The sequence below is a fragment of the Mirounga angustirostris genome, unplaced genomic scaffold, assembly GCF_029215605.1.
Source record: "Mirounga angustirostris isolate CCGP_5_RB_7025 unplaced genomic scaffold, mMirAng1.0.hap1 SCAF_12, whole genome shotgun sequence".
Taxonomy (NCBI): domain Eukaryota; kingdom Metazoa; phylum Chordata; class Mammalia; order Carnivora; family Phocidae; genus Mirounga; species Mirounga angustirostris.
The window spans coordinates 17,636,091-17,648,653 of NW_026991720.1; the positions used below are offsets into that span (position 1 = coordinate 17,636,091).

The following is a 12,563-nucleotide window of genomic DNA, read 5'->3' on the forward strand; positions in this document are numbered from 1 at the left end:
ATTCCAGAAAAAGAGCTACAAAAGCACATAAGTGACTAGAAAGAAGTGAAAACAGCTGAAAGTCAATTTTGGATAGAGATGCCTATACATTTCAATGGACATTAGCAATTTTCCTATGCCTGTGTTAGAATGTTCTAAATGCCATGACTTTTCTGCCTGAGAAACGACACAGACGACCCATGAACTGATCTCATTGAACCCTTGCCTCTTTTCGGTGTTTTTCACTGCCCAAACCTCTCTCCCGCTGTAGTTTCTCAAACTCATTGTTCACATCAATCTGTGACACCAGAGTAAGGACTTTATAAGTCAATCCTTGCTCCATCAGCTCCTCTGTAAAGCGGGTTGTCATGGAAACCAGCTCTGGACTGTAATGAAAAGAAATCAATGGAGAAAGTTACAATGAACAGTCACGTCTACACTTCATCATACAGATACAGCAAGTGGTCTTGACAATAATGTTTCATTACTGGAAAAAAAAACAGGATGAATTGTAACTCAGCTCTTTTCATCCTTGCTAGGTAATTAGGCGTCAATAAACTTCTAACCATAAATAATTATTTTTTATTTGTAAACAAAACAAAGCAGCTTTAATTTGTCATTCTTTGCAGAATACTCAGTTATGTTACATATTTTATTTAAATTATACATACTAAAAGGAGAAATTTTTGTTATTTCTAATAATTAAAATAACAATTCGACAAGTAATTTCCAAAAACGCCCTGAAATCCAAAGAAGCAAACAGACCTGAGTTCGAGGGTCCATGTTTTTCCTCGTCTGGACTGTATCAAGGCTTTCAGGGAGTTTGCAATGCACCGTTTTCCATCCCAGTATAAAAGAACAGCTACTAATCCTCTGGTGAGACCAGGAAAATGTGGCTGTTGGTGCTCTCCTAGATAGGGGAGTTGAGAAATAATTTAGTAAATATGTGTTTAGGAGGAGACAAAAAATTACTATACCAATGTTCAGTTCAAAGAAATCACAGAATCTCAGGGTTCAAGGGGTCCTCTGGTCCTCTACTCGAAACACCCATCTGCTGTTTTCCTCCTCCCACATCCTCAAGAGGCCATCCAATTTGTGCTGGAACACCAGCACTCACATGGAACTCACCATTTCCCAAACTCTCAACCTCACCTTTATCCACGATTTCCAGATGCTGGTCTCACTGCGGTCCACTGAGTCTAATAATATTTAATGCCCATTTCCCCCTCTTTCACATGAAGTCTTTCAAATGTTTAGAAGTTTCTTCCCCTAGAGTTTTCTCTGAAAAGTAAATAACCCAATTCCTATGTTTCTAGTTCAGTCGCCCTTTCAACTGCTCTCCTTTGAATAAGTTCCACTTTTGTTTTTTTTTAGTTTTGGTCCAATTTCCTAAGGCTGGTTGTCTTCTCCCCAAAGTCCAATCACTCCACTCTCTCCTGTCCCCAAATTCATCTTGCGGCTCACACCTCTGCACAGGCCATTCCTCGTACCTGGACGCCTTTTGTCCTCCTGAGTGCACACCTATTCCATGTGACATGTGCCTACTCATATTTCAACACCTAGTTCAGGCCTCATGAGCTTTGTGAAGACTTCTCTGTACACCCTGAGGTCACTTTAATCCCCTTGCCTCTGGACCATCACTAAATCTTGCATAAACTGGCATTAATGCACTTTAATGTATAATTACCTGTCTCCATATTTTTCTCAATTACTAGACTATGAGCTCCTTTACACTAGTTGAAGTTTTGTTCGTGTTTCTATCCCTGGAGTCTTACCACAGTGCCTGGCCCATGATAAAAATAAAATAAATGTTTGTTAAATGCAAGTTCTGAGTTAAACTAAAAACTCAAAGCCTATCCAGTTAACATTTCCGCAATAGAGTGGGAAAACTACCTTCCTACTTCTCAGTATTATACTTCTTTTAATGCAGCTTAGGTCAAAAAGGATTTTGGAAGCCACGTGATATCTTTAAACATAGGAGACTTTCTTGGGGCACCTGGGCGGCTCAGTCAGTTAAGTGCCCAACTCAGGTTTTGGCTCAGGTCGTGATCTCATGGATCATGGGATCAAGCCTCTCGTGGGGCTCCGTGCTCAGTGCGGAGTCTGCTTGAGAGTCTCTCCCTCTGTCTGCCCCTCCCCAAACTCGCGTGCACACTCTCTCTCTTTATATGTAACTATTCTGCTTAATGCCCCTGTCAGCAACTTCCCATTGCAAAATAAAATCCAAGTAATTTTCTTTGCCTGCAAGACTAAATATACTCAGATTCCTGCTCTCTTCCTTAACTTCCCTCGCCCTCCCCCATCTTTGTGAGGCACCTGCATCTTTTTACCCATGGTCTCATTATTCTTTAGTGTGCCTCTGGCCTCACCTCAAGCACTTGCTGTTTGCTCTGCCTGGGTCACCCTTCTCCAACAACTCTGGCACCTTGTCATCATGCAGGTCTCAGGTCAAATGTCCCAGAGAAGCCTTCCTTAAGTATCCTATTTAGAGTTGCCCCCTAAAAGCCCCCATCTCTCTATATCACATAGTTTTATTTTCTTCCTCATACTCAGTATTACTAAAATTATCTTATTTCTAACCTATTATCTGAATCACCTCCTCAAAAAGAACTCCAAAAAAGCGGTGAACTTACTTTCTTACTCATTACATGACAATAAATTCTTTGTGCTATAAAATTTGTGAGATGCTGCCAATGATTCTTTGCTAGTAAATTACCATGTAAAAGCCTATTTTAAAACAGTTAAATTACCTTTAACAATTCCAATCACTAAAGCCCTCCCATTAATCAAAGATAAACAGAAGGAGATATTTTGAGTATGGTATTTCAACTAAACTACTTTGGAATCTGAATGATAACAACCCTTTAAACACTGAGGGAATGACTTTATAATTCTGTACTATCTTACCACAGATTCACTTAAATGTCAACCTACCAGCAAGGAGAAGCTCAACAGCTGCCAATTCTCCAATATCAAAAAGGTCACTAAGGATAAAGGCCTCTTTAATGAGCTGTTCAGGAAGAAGTCGGGTTCCCTGTTGACCCTGGATAGCGACTCCCTCTGTACTGGCTTTCTGAACCTTCTCGTGTTGTTGGACATTTTTTGGCTACAATGGTAAAAATAAATAAAATCATGGAATGAAAATAGTATACTGGAGACAAGGTCTTAAATTATTACCTAGAGAAGTTAATTCATGATAAGGCAGACAGCTAACATGATGGAAGAAGTACTGCTTATCAGACAATCTACAATTAGACCTTTATGACATGACACTTCCTATTACCTTCAACACTTATGCTGTTACTATCTTCTCAATAACTGCTTCTGCTAAACTCTGAAATACAAAATGTTGAGAAAGCACACAAAACAGTACACTATTTTTCAAATTTGTAAGGAACGTTTCTAATTATATATTTCATAAATAAAAACACAAGGCCTGCAAGTGGGAAATAACAAATGGATATATGAATTGTTGAATCAGTTAGGAGGACTAAGGATAGTTTGTTAATATATTATGTAAAATGCAGTCTTATTCACAAAAGTCTTACTTGATTCAAATATTTAACAAATGACATACAGTATAGAATTACTTGATGGATCATAAAATTTCAGAAATTTACATTTTATAAAAGGCCACATCGGTCATTTAATCCAACTCTACTATTAGCAGATGGAAAAGCGGGCGCCTGGGTGAGGCAGTCAGTTAAGCGTCCAACTCTTAGTTTCGGCTCAGGTTGCAATCTCAGGGTCATGAGATCAAGCTCTGCACTGCGCTCCACCCTTAGTGTGGATCTACTTCAGATTCTCTCTCCCCCTCCTTCTGCCCCTCCTGCTCCTGCTTACTCGCTCGCTCGCTCTCTCTCTATAAAAAAATTAAATCTTTGAAACAAAAAAAAACCAAACAGATGGAAAAGCTAATGCCCAGATAAGTCAGGTGACATCCCTGTGCACATACAACTCTAGTGGTAGAGCCAAGACTGGAACTCAGCTCAACTGGCTCCCAGGCTACAGCTCTTTCTACTAAAGACAGCAAGGGAAAAAAATAAAAATAAAAAAGCTAAAAAGCAAAAGGCCATTTCTGGTAAGACAAACAGTTCTTAGATAGTCTTGTTAGTCTATAAGAGAAAATTATCAAACAGCAAGAAAAGGAATTTCCAAATATAAATTCCCTCCACTGAAGTACTCAATTCCTGGTTGAAAAGGATTTCAAGATGCAGTGATTAATGACACGCAAGAATAAATTAGTTCAGCTAATACAACTTACATAACATTATGAAGAGTTAAAATGTTGAAAATGTACCTGGAAATAAACAAAATAATCAATCTTACTGAGCTTAGATATATTAACTATCGGTCAGAAGTTCCAAGGAGGCTCGTATTTCTGGAATATACTAAATCTTCTACATCACATTCAAATATTACTAAGATATCTCCTGGCTAGAGATTACAGTATTAGCATCTGTGGAGAACAGAAAGGTAATAACTGCTTCTAGGAAAAATTACACTCGTAAAGAAAACTTGAGTCAAGGACTAGGACAAGTAGTATATTTCATTCACATGCATTAAAAACGTAGTTGCTCTCTAATCTTTAAAAAAACAAAAAAAAAAAACATATCCAAGAAGCAAAAAAGAAAATTTCCTACTGGGTTTCTGAACAATGAGATGAAGTCAGGTTTGTGTTTCTTCAAAATCATGTCAAGAAGGTGGACAGCTTCAGGTTGTCTTCTCCAAAGGGCATTTCCCACTGTTTGCCAAATGTCTTTGTAAGGACCCCAGAGGCTGGCAGCTTCAAGAAAAAACAAACAAAACAAGCATCAGATAAAACACACGTGTGGAAAACAACATTAGGTTACTGTCCACACATTTCAGTCATGCTCACCATACCTACTTCAAAATATACAGGGTTATACCTACAAACCAAACATTAATATAAAAGCATACATATCAGGTTTCTCAAGCAACAATAAAAACATTATTTTACTTAATATAACATAAAGTAAATCCTAACTTTAAACTGGAATATCTGCCATGGTTTTGCCACTCTTTTAGATGTGTGACATGGAGCAAGGAAATAACCTCTTAAACTTCAGTTTCTGTGCATAAGTAATAGAGAAATCATCTATATCATAGGGTTGGATTGATTCAATGATATAAACCAGGTGAGACACAAGACAGTGCCTGGCATACTGCAGGCACTCAGTAAATGTAGGTGCTTCCTATCCTCCCCACCATCCAAGTAAAAGCAGGAGCAGGGGCAAAAGATTAGATTTTGTAAAACTTAGCAGCTGAAAAAAAGCACTTTATTGTGGCTGGGACACTAGCTATTAAAAATCAACATAGAAATATGGAACACTTCTATAAATTTATATAAAAAGGATCACATTTTGATTTGTAAAAGTAATAACAGTAAGTAATACTGAGCTTTTGCTATGGTTCTAAGCTCTTCACACATATTATTTTATTTCAGAACACTATGAGGTCAGCACTATGTCTTCCTCCATTTTATAGATATGGAAACTGAGGCAGAGAGGTCAAGAAACTCACCCAAGGCCACACTGGATAGGTGAGTCATGAACCCAGGCAGTTTCTCATCAGAATGTGCCTTAACTGCTAAACTACATTGTCTCTATACATAATACTTGGAAAACGAAAATGTTTGGGATAAATACAGGTATTTCTGACATATCTATTAAGTGAAGAAATTAAGATCACATCTAGACATACCTAGGCAAATTCAACTAAACTCAGCCAAATTCACTTATCTAAAAATGTTTTAAGCCCTTAACAATAAAATATTACAGAGGATAAGAGAAACAATCTGGTCTTTAAAAACTCACATCAAGTTTTGGAGACAAAGCATACTTCAGTGAAAAATTTTAGTAACAATACAAAAAAGGGAACATGATTGTTGCCACAAAAAATAAATAAGGATTTCAAAAGACAAAACGATGGTCAAGAATTTCTAAGGGATGACTACACCTGTGCAGCAATTTGGGGAAAATCTGGGTGACAAAGAGCAGCCAAGGGAAAGTGGGAGCTAAGGCTCAAAGACAGGTGTGAAAGTGTAAAAGAGAATTCAAAGAGCCATAGTGATGTTAAAAGAGTTGTGACTTCCAAACTTTTTTGACTATAACCCACGGTAAGAAATATTCTGTATCTCAATCTAGTACCCACTTATATGCAAAACTGAAAAGTTGTATATAAAGTACTAATATTCATTCATTGTATCAATGCACTCCAAGATTTTGTATCCTGTTCACTATTTTATTCACTATATAAATTCACTATATTTATTTTAGACCCACTGTTTGAATAACACTCCCTGAAGACCCAAGTTTGTTTGCAAACAATCAAATATGGTACCGATATGTGTTTATAAAGACTCTGAAAGGGAAACTAGTCAAAACCAATCAGTCTAGGTGCCAGGGTGGCTTGGTCGGTTAAGCATCTGCCTTCGGCTCAGGTCATGATCCCGGGGTCTGGGATCGAGCCCCGCAAAGGGCTCCCTGCTCAGCGGGGAATCTGCTTCTCCCTCTCCCTCTGCTGCCACTCTGCCTACTTGTGCTATCTCTCTGTCAAATAAATAAATAAAATCTTTAAAAAAACAAAAAACAAACAAACAAAAAATACCAATCAGTCATTCCAGAAACTTGGAACTTATCTACAGCCTAAACTGTTAAGGGTGGTGTGTAAACATGCTTAACTGCTATCTGAGAAAACACAAATCCAAAGAAACCTACCAGGGCAGGCAGGGCACACTCTGCTGAGCATGGAGTCTACTTGAGACTCTCTCTCTCCCTCTCCCTGCCCCTCCCTCCTGTCCCCCCTCTCATGTGTACACTATCTCTCTCTCTAAGAAGAAAAAAAAAAAAGAATAAAAAATAAACCTACCAGTGCAGTAAGATGGCATGATAATGTAACCTAATTAAATGTGTTAAATGTTCATTGTCCTATGAATAATGCTGTCAGAAAAAGGCAATGCACTGGGAAAAATTTTTTAAGGGGGAATGTGCTGGGAGAGGACAGACTAAACTAGTCAAACCAGATCATTTATTCACTCAACAAGTATTTACTGAGGGCTTTCTATGTGCCAGGGACTATTGACCAAGCAAGACAAACAGGATCCCAGTCCTCACAGAACTTAGAGATTGACACAGAGAAAGTCATTAAACATAGAATTCAGAAAATAATTACCAATATAATAAAAGACAGTGGAGAAGTACAGAGTGCTAGGAGAACATATAAAAGGGAGAACCTAGTCTAACCTAATCTGAAGATCAGGGCAGGAAGCTATAGGTCTTTGGTGTGGGGATGTGGGAGATGGGAATCAGCAGGTCTAGACCTCACATAAACAGCAGTCTACTCCCTGCTTTTCTTTCATTCTTGCCAATTTTCTGAGTAAAAAATATAGCTTGTCATATAAATTTCTAGAGTAAAAAAAACCAACATGAGTACCAGTGCAGATATACTTCCCATTAAAGATCAATAAATTGAAATACTGGTTTACCTATCTGTCTTTTGAGTCTCATTAAAGAAAATCAATTGCTAGGATCCAATCAACTCTGGATATACTAAGAGCCCGCCAAAATGAGAACCTAACCCCTAGATCCTGCTGATTGCCAGTGAGGTACTGGTTGGATGCTAACTAGCTAATTTCCCTAGAGATCATTTTCTTGGCCTTCTCTAACTGCAAAGGATAGAGCAGGTTTGAGTCCTGGATTCCAGGCCAAGATGGAATTTTTCCTATTAGTAAATAGGAAAGTCTCAAGTAGTAGATGACAAAATGAAATTGGTACTATAGGGCAATGGTGTGGTTGCTGGACTAAATAGAACCACAGAAGTGTCAGGAACCTAGGATGACAGGTTAAGTAAGCCGCTAATACGGTGATAGAACCTAAAGGAGGATGAGGGCAGTAAAATGACAAGAAAAGGCCTGTTAGTAGAAAAGAGCCCAAACTAGCAACTGACTGGCACAGGGTACAAAAGAAAGGTATCAAGGGGAGCCTGGCTGGCTCAGTCGGTACAGCATGTGACTCTTGATGTCAGAGTTATGAGTTCAAGCCATACACTGGGTGTAGAGAATCTTAAAAAGAAAAAAGAAAGAAAGGTATCAAACAACTTCTAGGCAAATCTGAAACTTGCCTTACACAGGTATTTAAAAATTCTGAGAAAGAGCTGACAAAAGTAAATTCTCTTCTTTAACAGTAACAATATATTGAGGCACCTGGGTGGCTCAGTTGGTTAATCGTCCAACTCTTGATTTCAGCTCAGGTCAGGATCTCAGAATCGAGGGACTGAGCCCTGAGTGCACCTCCGCACTCAGCACGGAGTCGGCTTGGGATTCTCTCTCTCCCTCTACCCCTCCCCCCGCCCCCCCACAGGCATGCACACTCTCAAATAAAAATAAATAAATCTTTAAAAAAATAAATAAAAGTAACAATATACAACAGAACCTCTGAAGAACCAATAAATTTCTTTGTATTAAACATACTTAGCATTATAAGCTGAATGAGTTATAGAGAAAAATTCTATTTCCCCCCCTTTTATGAAGCTGAGAGGCATCCAGTAACTAGTCAAAAATCTACCAAAAACCCCATGTATCCTGGTATCCTTAGTCTATTATTAACATCAACACAACACATAGTTAATTGCAACAAAGAGTTTTCATTGGTTGGCTAATTTTCATAAATATCTTTCTGTGATTACAAATGAAAAAAGGCTATAAATTCTTCCAAATTACTAAATATGTTTAACATAAGTGATCTCATTTGAGAAATATATTTTCTTTAATGTTTAGGAATACCTCCAGCAAATCACATTCATTCACTCATTTATCATGTACTCGGTACTGGTGAGCTTACAGTGCAGTGACAAAACACAGTAATTATATAGTCAGACGTAAGGGTAATATCCAACTTGACAAGTGCTATGAAGGAGAGGTACCCAGGGCAAGAGATTACAGAATCGGGGAATACAACCAAGTCAAGGAGGTCAGGGAAGAGAAGGATTCCTTGAGGAAGTGATCATTAGTTGAAGTCTGAAGGATCAAGAATGGAGTTAACTGAAGGGAGGAGGGGAGAACATACATCCAGGAAGAGAGGACAGCACCAAGGGTTCCCATGGGAAGAGGGAACACTGCCCTCTTAAAGAACTGAAAAAGCCAAGAGCGCTAGAGTACAGGAAATAAGGGTTTGGTAAGGAGGCAACTGGCATAGCAAGCAGGGCTCCCTAACCCATATTAAAGATTTTGGTCTTTGCCCTAAAAGATCAAACAAGATAAAGATTTTTAAAGTCTGAGGTACTTAATGAAATAGAAAAGCACATTTACCTTACTGAAAGCTGTTTAAGAGGATGGGAAGAGACTAGAGTGGGTAGAGCAAGAAAAGGTATGGAAATGGTACCAGTGTATACTGACAAATCTTTTGAAAGGTTTGACTGTGAAGAGAAGCAAAAGGATAGTAACTGGGACATGAGATCAAGATCAAAAGGGGAGGTTAGTGGAAAGAAAAGAGAGAGGTGAATATAGGAGAGGGAGGGGATAGTAGGGAGAAGGGCATAAAGGGTGGGAGGAGGGCATAAAGGGTGGGATTTAACTTAGACACAGGGAAACTGGTTAAAAAGAGTATAGATACATGTAGGTTTAAAGTTTTTAGGGTGAAAAAAGAGAGTGCATGCCTACTGGCTCTTATTCTTCTCTATGACTAGGAGGCTGAGGGATCAGTTACAAGTTAAAGTTTTGAGGAGTTGTGGAAAAAGTCTGAAACAGTCTTTTCAGGACAGGGGTGAAGAGGACAGGGGTGACAAGACTACTGTGAACAGGACAGGGGTGACAAGACTGCCACAGAAAGCCTGCTAACCACTGTCAATGGTTGCTTACTAACAAGCCTGTAGGTCTACTCGGCTGGAATGATACAGGTCACAATACCAGTAAATCACGCAGCTGAAACTCAAGCAAAGGTCTTAGAATCTACAACCTCTATTTTTCCCTGTCCACAACTATAAGATGTTTGTTTGTTTATTTGTTTGAATTGTGGTAAAAACAACAACACAGAATTTGCTATCTTAAACATTGTTAAGTGTAGAGTTCAGTAATGTTAAGTGCATTCACATTGTTGCACAACAGATGTCCAGAACTTTTTCATCTTGCACAATGGAAACTCTGTACCCATTCACTGAACAACTCTCCATTTCTCCCTTCCCTCACGCAACCAACATTCTTTGTTTCTGAGTTTGACTACTTTAGGTATCAAATATAAGTGGAATCATTCAGTATTTATCTTTTTCTGACTGGCTTACTTCACTTAGCACAATGTCCTCAAGGTCTATCTATGTTGTAGCGTATGACAGGATTTCCTTCCTAAGGCCAAATAATATCCCACTGTATGTATATACTACATTTTGTTTATCCACTCATCCATCTATGGTCCTTTGGGCTGCTACCCTAGGATGTTTAATTAAATATACATATATTCTCCTGACTCAGCTGTGAAAAATGTTTCCTTTCTATGTTATTAATTAAACACTCCTGTCACAAGGCCTTATTATACAATGTATACTCTTTGCAGTTGTTGGTAACTCCCTTTCCTTGTTCCTTCAATGATTTATGTTTAATGATAGTAACTTGGGATATGTACTAAAGAACAGTAATATAACCACACATATAATATGCAAGCCTTGTTTTTAAGATTATATGTGGTTAGGAGACGAGGACAGAAATATTTAGAACATAACTTCATGAGCAGCATTCATATATATGAAAATTTGATGTAATAAAACGAATTAGGTTGTGCTTAAGTAGTTTAAGCACCTAAGACTGGTTTACAATCATTAGGTGTATAAACTTGGGGATGTTACTTAACTACCCTAAGCCTTTATTTCCCAATCTGTAGACTGGGGTACTTAACAGCAGCTACTCCATAGGTGTACAAAGGGGATTAAATGAGATAATGCAAGTACAACACTTAGTCCAATGCCTGGGACATACCAGATGCTCAATAAACATAATCCTTCATCATTATAAAATAATTTGTGAGTGTTCCTGAAATGGGTTGATTTGCAAAATTCAGATTTAGCAACTTTACAAGAATATGAGTCCTGTGGAAAGCAGAACCAGCACTCCCACCCCCCAACCCCCCCCAAAAAAAGACTACATAGAGAAAGGAGGGAAAAAATTGCCCAGTAAATATTACTCTTGAGTGAGATTCTCTACTAACATTTACCACACAGACATGCTCTTTAAATTGAATCTAAGAAGCTAACCGCACCTCATTCTGAGCAGGAATACTCCGTTTTCGAGACCATTCTGCCCTGTGCAGGACTTTTGGCATCTTTGCCCCGCCCATTAGGCGCCAGGAATTGTGACAATCAAAATGCACCCACTCTTTCAAAAGCCTCTGGGAACGGTACCGCCCAAGGTTGAGAATCACCAAAAGAGAACCCACCCCAAATCCTCTAGAGTCCTTCAACTACCTTCTTGGTTCTACCCTGCCCGGAAGATCTACCACTCCAAAGGCAGAGTATACAGGGACGCGCCACATGCGCAGAGCTCAAGAGTCATCGGCTGAGCCAGTGGCACCGCCTCCCCAGCCACCTTCCAGGTTGCAGGCTTCATAATCAAAGATATTCGCTTCCTACAAGACCGCCCAAAATCCATAAGGGACTGCGCTACCTACTCTGAGGTGCGAGTTTTCAGCCTACGCTTGTAGCTAAAAATTATCTCGGGTCCTCTGGCCTCACTGCCGGAGACCTGTGTATCTTGACGAAATCCGGGCCAAAGACACATCCTGGGGTGGGGAGTTGAAGGGACCAAGCTCAGCCCCTGGCTGCAAGAGACTGCACGCCCGGTTCCAGGGGACCAAGCCTCCGTGCCTCCACCCCAACTCCAGGGCTAGAGCTGCAGCGCCGACGCGCGCCATTCAAACTGGGGAGGGGTGGGACTCTAGGCCCAGAGCTAGGGAAAAGCAAGCACGATACAGAAGTGAAGGCCTGGACTGCGAGGAGCCTCACAGTCCGGGTCTCTCCCTAAAGAACCAACCATCGCCCTGCCCGACTGTTTCCTTTCTGCCCCGGCCGCCCTTACCCGAATTTACCGCCAACAGCGTCGCCATCTTGGAGGCGCACTAACGGAGCCCTCCTGTCGCACGGAAGCCCCAGAAAAGGATGAGGCTGCCCGAAGCCATGCCTGAACGGAAAGGTCCCACCCTGTCTCGGAATGGCACTCTCGACTGACTCAGGCAGACAAAGACTTGAAAATCTGCCGTAGGTCACAGATGTCAATTTTCGCCGCGATATTCTCATTCAAATTAGGCAAGGGCAACCAGCAAGGAGATGCGAGGTCCTCGATATGACGTTAGTCGTGCAGTGCATTCTGGGCCTTGTAGTTTCTATTTAATGATGAGTGAAGTTCAGGGGAACGATAAGACAACGAGACTAATTATTGAAATTATGGCTATTTATGATATTATAAAAGCCATAAATAAATTGAAGTCATTATCTCCATGTCAAATTAAACCTTCCTTGCATTCCTCTCTTTGAGGAGTGGAGTGGGGTGTAAGGTATATAAATCCTAAAAAGCCATTTATCAG

The 12,563-nt window shown here is 39.8% G+C and overlaps 1 protein-coding gene across 4 annotated transcripts in view; it reads right to left on the minus strand.

Annotated features, from left to right (window-relative positions):
• NUP205 (nucleoporin 205) overlaps positions 1 to 12,214 on the minus strand; it is an 82,032-nt gene extending 69,818 nt beyond the window's left edge. For all 4 annotated transcript variants that reach the window (XR_006788692.3, XR_010406354.1, XM_045864214.3 and 1 more), the window contains exons 1-5: positions 12,059 to 12,214; positions 4,623 to 4,765; positions 2,914 to 3,085; positions 745 to 889; positions 206 to 365 (exon numbers count right to left, since the gene is read on the minus strand). Coding sequence is in view for 2 of the 4 variants with exons in the window: in XM_045864214.3 (XP_045720170.1) it covers positions 206 to 365; positions 745 to 889; positions 2,914 to 3,085; positions 4,623 to 4,765; positions 12,059 to 12,086 (648 nt within the window). In the remaining 2 variants the exon portion in view is untranslated. The remainder of the gene's footprint in view (positions 1 to 205; positions 366 to 744; positions 890 to 2,913; positions 3,086 to 4,622; positions 4,766 to 12,058) is intronic.
• Between the last annotated feature and the right edge of the window lie 349 nt (positions 12,215 to 12,563).